This window comes from Homarus americanus, unplaced genomic scaffold (assembly GCF_018991925.1).
Source record: "Homarus americanus isolate GMGI-L3 unplaced genomic scaffold, GMGI_Hamer_2.0 scaffold26351, whole genome shotgun sequence".
Lineage (NCBI taxonomy): Eukaryota > Metazoa > Arthropoda > Malacostraca > Decapoda > Nephropidae > Homarus > Homarus americanus.
Window position 1 is genome coordinate 7,302,524 of NW_024724368.1, and position 6,760 is coordinate 7,309,283.

A 6,760-nucleotide genomic window follows, 5' to 3' on the forward strand; every position below is an offset into this window, starting at 1 on the left:
TAGAAGTTCGTTGTACGGTAATGTAGGGACAAACAACTATAAATCCTTCCATGTTTATTAGGAATATTCATGAATGTCTCCTTGTTTAACTCTCTCTCTCTCATATATATATATATATATATATATATATATATATATATATATATATATATATATATATATATATATATATATATATATATATATATATATATATATATATATATATATATATATATATATATATATATATATATATATATATATATATATATATATATATTTAATGAGTGTGTGACGTGTGTGTACATATATATTACTCTCAAAAGATAAAGGATAAACGTGTGTGTTCGAGGGCAGATTGATGAGGCAGGGATGACCAGCATTAACTTGAGGCACGGGAAGTCACCTAGGGCGCCCCGTACAGATTAGACGGGGACGTGACACCAGAAGTGCCCACGCTGCTCACAATGCTGCTGCCGCCGCCTCCGATGCTGCCACCACCGCTCACAATGCTACCGCCGCCTCCGATGCTGCCGCCGCCGCTCACAATAACCTCACCACTGCCATGAGAAGCGGAGCTAAGAGCAGACTGGAGGTCCACGCCGCTGGGGAGAGTTGGGTTTTCGCCATCAGCATAATTGACGAAGTACACCTGTGGAATTTGTGGCTCAGGTGCCGGTACGTGGACAACTTGTTGACCATGCTGAGTGCGCTTGTTTAGGACATACACGACGTTCCTTTGCTGTGGCGGCGGCACGACGACGGGTTGTAGTCCAAATCCACCCTCAGGAGCACGGATGAATATAACGTTGTGCTCTACTCTGGGTGGAGGAATATCAGGTCGAGGGCCTGTTGTATGGGGAACGTCTGGGGCGGTGTATACATATAAGTTTCTTGTAACTGTAGGAGTCACACAGCTGCCGTCCACATGGCGGATCTGTCCGGCTCCACAGCTGCCCCCCGAGAACCCTGGACCACCAGATATAAATCCTGAACCACCAGAGGTAAATCTTGAACCACCAGAAGTAAATCCTGAGCCGCCAGAAGTAAATCCTGAGCCGCCAGAGGTAAATCCTGAGCCGCCAGATATAAACCCAGAGCCGCCAGATGTAGACACTGTGCCGCCCAAAGAGAGGCCTGGACCAGAGGGCGTTGGCAGTCTGTACTGAGGACTTGCCAAACGGCCGGCGTCCGCAGCAGCCGCCAGCAGTGAGGCGAAGATCTACGGAAAATATGGACAGTTTAATCAAAAGTCCTCAGTCAACATAAACATGAAGACACATTTGGCGCAGGTTTGTTTACATAACAGGGAAATACCAAAGAACTTCACTTCATCGAGGTTACGTAGGAGCACCAGATAAAATTTACAATACGTACATTGACTCTTTTCACTCTTGTATACATAGCCCACACCTCTTAATAACCGACACACACCTCGCCTGAATACACTCGGATGACTGGTACAGTTCCTTCTCCACCCATCACCACGAGTCATTACACCATTTAAGGGATCCTCCATCAGTACACACACCCGTGTCACCCCTCAATCGGTTTTCCTTCATGATAACGCCCTAGGGGCGCCGGTGGGTAGAGCGGTACCGCTCTTGCCTCGCAAGCGAGATGTCACGGGTGGAAAGTTGTTCGGACACACTTCCCAGCCTCCCTTGGTCCCTGTTCACCTAGCAGCAAAGTAGGTACCTGCTGTAAATCATAAGTTGCGAATTCGTATTCAGGGACAAGTTGTTGGAGCTTCCAATAACTTGCTTAGACATAAAACCATTGACTCTTCAGGATTCTACGCCCTCAACTCATGAGACATAAAGGCAAGCATGAACTTAGAATGCATCTCTGTTGGGCGCTGTAAACGCTTCTGCGCTTCACCTTACACAAGGATGTAGGGGGGTACCCAATAAATAAATAAAATAAATAAAATAAAATGACAACGCCCACTTCCCTCACTTACGTCTACTTGTTTATGCTGCTTTCTGCCCAGATAATATTCCCAGTAAGTCTGCACAACATCCCACCTTGTGTTCCTTCACCTTAACCTCACCTCACCTGGGTTACAGCAGTCATCCAGTCCTGGGGAGTGTTTGTGCAATATCTCTAAAGAATTTTGTAAAGGAGAAAACCTGCATCCGAGTTAATGTCAAGGCAAGGAATCCAAGGCCCCCTAGAGTCTCATCTTCGGTGTTTAAAGGTGCATAACAAAATACAAAAAGCTAAAATGATTAACAAACAATAACAAATATAATTAAGGACAAACTTAACCGATTGGGGAAAAGGAGGTGGTTATGGGACAACGTGCGCCATTTTATGTATACCTGCCACTGCAAGAGTATTCATGTTTTGTTGTTAATGTGACATGTATGAGAATATATCTGCCTCCACCTTTGCCATACAATGTTCCTTCTGAATATAACAACACCCCATGCAAATTACTGTGGCTTAGTGCCTTCATCCTTACGATACTGCATTGTTTATAGCAAAAAGTTGGCAACATGTGATTACTAATCCCTTTCTACACTGACAAAGGAGTTTCAGATTTAAATCCAATTTCAGCAAAGATCAAAAGGATTGTTAAACACTCACCGTCTGGCCTCAAAACGTCATTGAATCACAAGTCTTTAAATATAAAATGTGACCTAAACCTTCACCTTACTCTACCCGGGAGACAAACGCCAAACCCACGAGACAGACACGTGGGTTGTCTCGTATATGTTCTTGAGTGGGCAGTAAACCAAGACCAGATTCAAATATTCATACGATGAAAATTCCTCGTATCTAAAGACCCAACAATGTACCTTAACTCTTTAGCTTAAGATCAAACACAAGAATAACGAGAAAACAAAAAAATATATATAGCAAGATACGTTCAATTAATAGCAGATAAAATTAAATATTCTGAACATTATTTTTCTCTCCGAATTAAGTGAGCTCCTCTAGTCTCAAGTATAAATGTGATGCTATTTTTGTACGCCACTTTTGTGTACGAACTTAAAATAATTATGTGGATTCTTACACATTCAGCTACGACGAAATTAATTCCACTCTTGTTTAATGGCTTCAATCTTTATTCCCACGTAATTCAACTTAACTCCCCAAAGTAATGTTGAGGTATTTAATCATCAGGGGAATAAACTGCGGGGTTAATCTTCTTGTGGTCCTATTTCGCTACCTTACCTCACCGCCTGTATTGTACACCCGAAAATTTCCATGTGACACAGCACCTATCAGTTATTGTTGTTACCGGTATCAGGTGTTACCATGACAACACAAACCTGTCAGTCATCACCAGTGTTACCACGACAACACAAACCTCTCAGTCATTATAAGTGTTACCACGACAACACAAGTCTCTCAGTCATTATCAATGTTACCATGACAACACAAATCTCTCAGTCATTATCAATGTTACCATGACAACACAAACCTCTCAATCATTAACAGTGTTACCATAACACAAACCTCCCATCACCAGTGTTACCATGACAACACAAATCTCTCGGTCATTATCAACGTTACCATGACAACACAAACCTCTAAGTCATTACCATTATCACCATAACAACACAAACCTCTCATCACCAGTGTTGTTATGACAGCAATAACTCTCAACCATTACCAGTACCAGTATTACCATATCACCACTACCACCAATATTACCATGACAACAATAACTCATACATAACCAGATCTACCATGACACCCTAAGCTCCAATCATTACACAAGTTACCATTACGTTGTGTACTATTAAATAATGTATCTTCCTCTCACTGAAATCCACAAAGACATTATTTAATTGAACATTCTTGAGCACAATAACCGGTGGAGTCGAGGAGGTGACACAACGACAATAAGAAACATACATTATTCACTCCTCAAGGGAGCCAAAGTGGTGTTTCTTCACACGTACTGGGGTCTAAGAGGGGACTTCCTGTGGGTGTGGAAAGGCATTGTTGTGAAATGAACCTTCTCCTCTTCCTGTAGTACTGTACCGTATGTTTTTGTGTCTTCTCCACGGGCGCCACTCACCCACACAATACATAAGTCACTGGAAGTCTTATAGTTACTAAACAACGAAGTCAGTTACTGGAAGTCTTACAGTTACTAAACAACGAAGTCAGTCACTGGAAGTCTTATAGTTACTAAACAACGAAGTCAGTCACTGGAAGTCTTCGAGTTACTAATTACACAAAGAAGTCAGTCACTGGAAGTCTTATAATTACCACACAAAGAAGTCAGTCACTGGAAGTCTTATAATTACTACACAATGAAGTCAGTCACTGGAAGTCTTATAATTACTACACAATGAAGTCAGTCACTGGAAGTCTTATAATTACTACACAATGAAGTCAGTCACTGGAAGTCTTATAATTACTACACAACGAAGTCAGTCACTGGAAGTCTTATAATTACTACACAATGAAGTCAGTCACTGGAAGTCTTATAATTACTACACAATGAAGTCAGTCACTGGAAGTCTTATAATTACTACACAATGAAGTCAGTCACTGGAAGTCTTGGTTACTATACCAGTGAGTCAGTTAAAGTGTCAACTACACAATATATTATAATCTAAACAACAGGTCACTGGAAGTGTCAAGTATACATGTCACGGGGGCGTTATACACAAACACTTAACACCCGTGGGCCGGATGACTGTCAGTGAGTGGACATAACAAACACCCTCACCAGGAGAGTGAGGGAGACAAGACTCACCAGGAGCTTCATGGTGGAGTATAGTGTAGCTGGCGGCCGCCCGTCTTATATACCTCCACACTCTCAGCTTGGTAAAATTTACTTTCTTTCCATCCTACTTAGTCCCTCCCCCACCCCCAGACACCAAGACCTTTATCCCTGGACCTGCACGCCGGGTCAGGGGGCAACAGCATCCACTTTAGCATTTTCTCTGCAGCCCAGACATCTTTCAATCTTTCCAATAAAATTATATAATTAACTTAAAGGAAACTTATAAATGTAATATGAAGAAAAAATATAAATGGGAGCTGCCACAGGACGCAAAATGAAGGACGGAGACATATACTATTCCTGATTTAATGAGATTTATTTATTGACTCCATTGTGCATTGTGTTAGTGACCCACCTGCTGCCTACCAGACGAGTGAGCTGGGGATGTTGCTCTCCTGTCCCGACCCACCACTCTCTCCTGCATCCCCACCCTCTATTAACCTCATCCATGGCAATGTAAAGTTCACACCCCAAACTCAATTATCCTCACACTCCACAACTCCACCCGCCACACACTCATCCTCCAAGCGCCATTCCCTACTTCCTTCTTCTCTTCCCTCCCTACACTCTCTCCCTACAGGGATTGAAAGCTTAAATCCAAACAAAATCTAAATGAATCACAAAACCTGCTGTTTTCATCAAAGTGCACCTTATAATTATCACAATTAATAAGCAGAGGGTTTAGGTGACAACCCATGAACTTATATTCATCTTCTTTGCTAACATTTTCTTTAACCCACAGAAGAAAAAATTAATATGTATACGTGATGTGACTCAAGTGCCTGTCTCCCACTTCCACAGCTCCCCAAGATCCTCCCTGAGTAAACTATATTCGACTCACTCAATTCATGTGTATATACGCATCTTTCCTCGGTGGCGTAAATACTTCAACCATTACAACGTTCCTCTTCCATATCATAGTAACGTCTTATTAACCTGGTCACACACACACACACTGGCATGGGGAAAGTTCTCTGTTACAGCTGGGTCACAAAGTACCATTATGAAACTTCTCTTTACTGGCTGGGTCATAAACTACCACGAAGAAAATCTTCATATAGCTTGAGGTTGAGTCCCAGGCTATCGTGACGATAGTTTGGGATAGGGAAATGCAGAGAGGGACAAAGGAGAAGCTGAAACGAAATAAATATTCTTTAATGACTGTGGCACTGGGTTACTGCCCAACATCGAATGAATCTTACTTAAGGAGTGGGTGTAGGAATTGGCTTGATTGACGATAGACCAGCGTGCTTCTTATTCAGTGTAACAGCCTGTCACACCCTTTGTACAGTAGCTAAAACAATTATCTGTGCACAGTTTGTGGGAAACAATATGAGACCATGGACGATAAATTTTGGTATATGAGGGCTGTCACTAGTCACACGTAAAATTTCGGAGCATATCGACCCCCACCTGCACAGATAGTTGTTTTAGCTACTGTACCTATGACTACTGTATCCTGTACTATTGTTCATACCACTGTAACAGCCTGCCATACCCCCTGTTGCTACCTATGATCACTGTATCCTGTAACACTGTCCATACCACTGTAACAGCCTGCCATACCCCCTGTTGCTACCTATGATCACTGTATCCTGTAACACTGTCCATACCACTGTAACAGCCTGCCATACCCCCTGTTGCTACCTATGATCACTGTATCCTGTAACACTGTCCATACCACTGTAACAGTCTGCCATACCCCCTATTGCTACCTATGATCACTGTACCCTGTAACACTGTCCATACCACTGTAACAGCCTGCCATACCCCCTGTTGCTACCTATGATCACTGTACCCTGTAACACTGTCCATACCACTGTAACAGCCTACTATGCCTTGTTGCTACCTATGATCACTGTACCCTGTAGGACCTGTACCACTGTTCATATCTCTGTAATAGCCTGTCACGCCCTGGCAAATCAAACATATGGAAGAGGTAAACAAAGGTATGAAACTTGACCTGTGCTATTTATACACTGAACTCACATTAGGGTTAATTAACTCAGAGGGAATAACAAACTT

The 6,760-nt window shown here is 42.3% G+C and overlaps 1 protein-coding gene across 1 annotated transcript; it reads right to left on the reverse strand.

Annotated features, from left to right (window-relative positions):
• Window positions 1–234: 234 nt before the first annotated feature.
• LOC121864250 (pupal cuticle protein 36a-like) lies at window positions 235–4,793 on the reverse strand. The gene is made up of 2 exons (XM_042363312.1): window positions 4,706–4,793; window positions 235–1,204 (listed from the first exon to the last, which is right to left on the reverse strand). The coding sequence occupies exons 1-2, from the start codon at window positions 4,715–4,717 to the stop codon at window positions 389–391; spliced, it is 828 nt and encodes a 275-aa protein (XP_042219246.1). The 5' UTR covers window positions 4,718–4,793; the 3' UTR covers window positions 235–388.
• Between the last annotated feature and the right edge of the window lie 1,967 nt (window positions 4,794–6,760).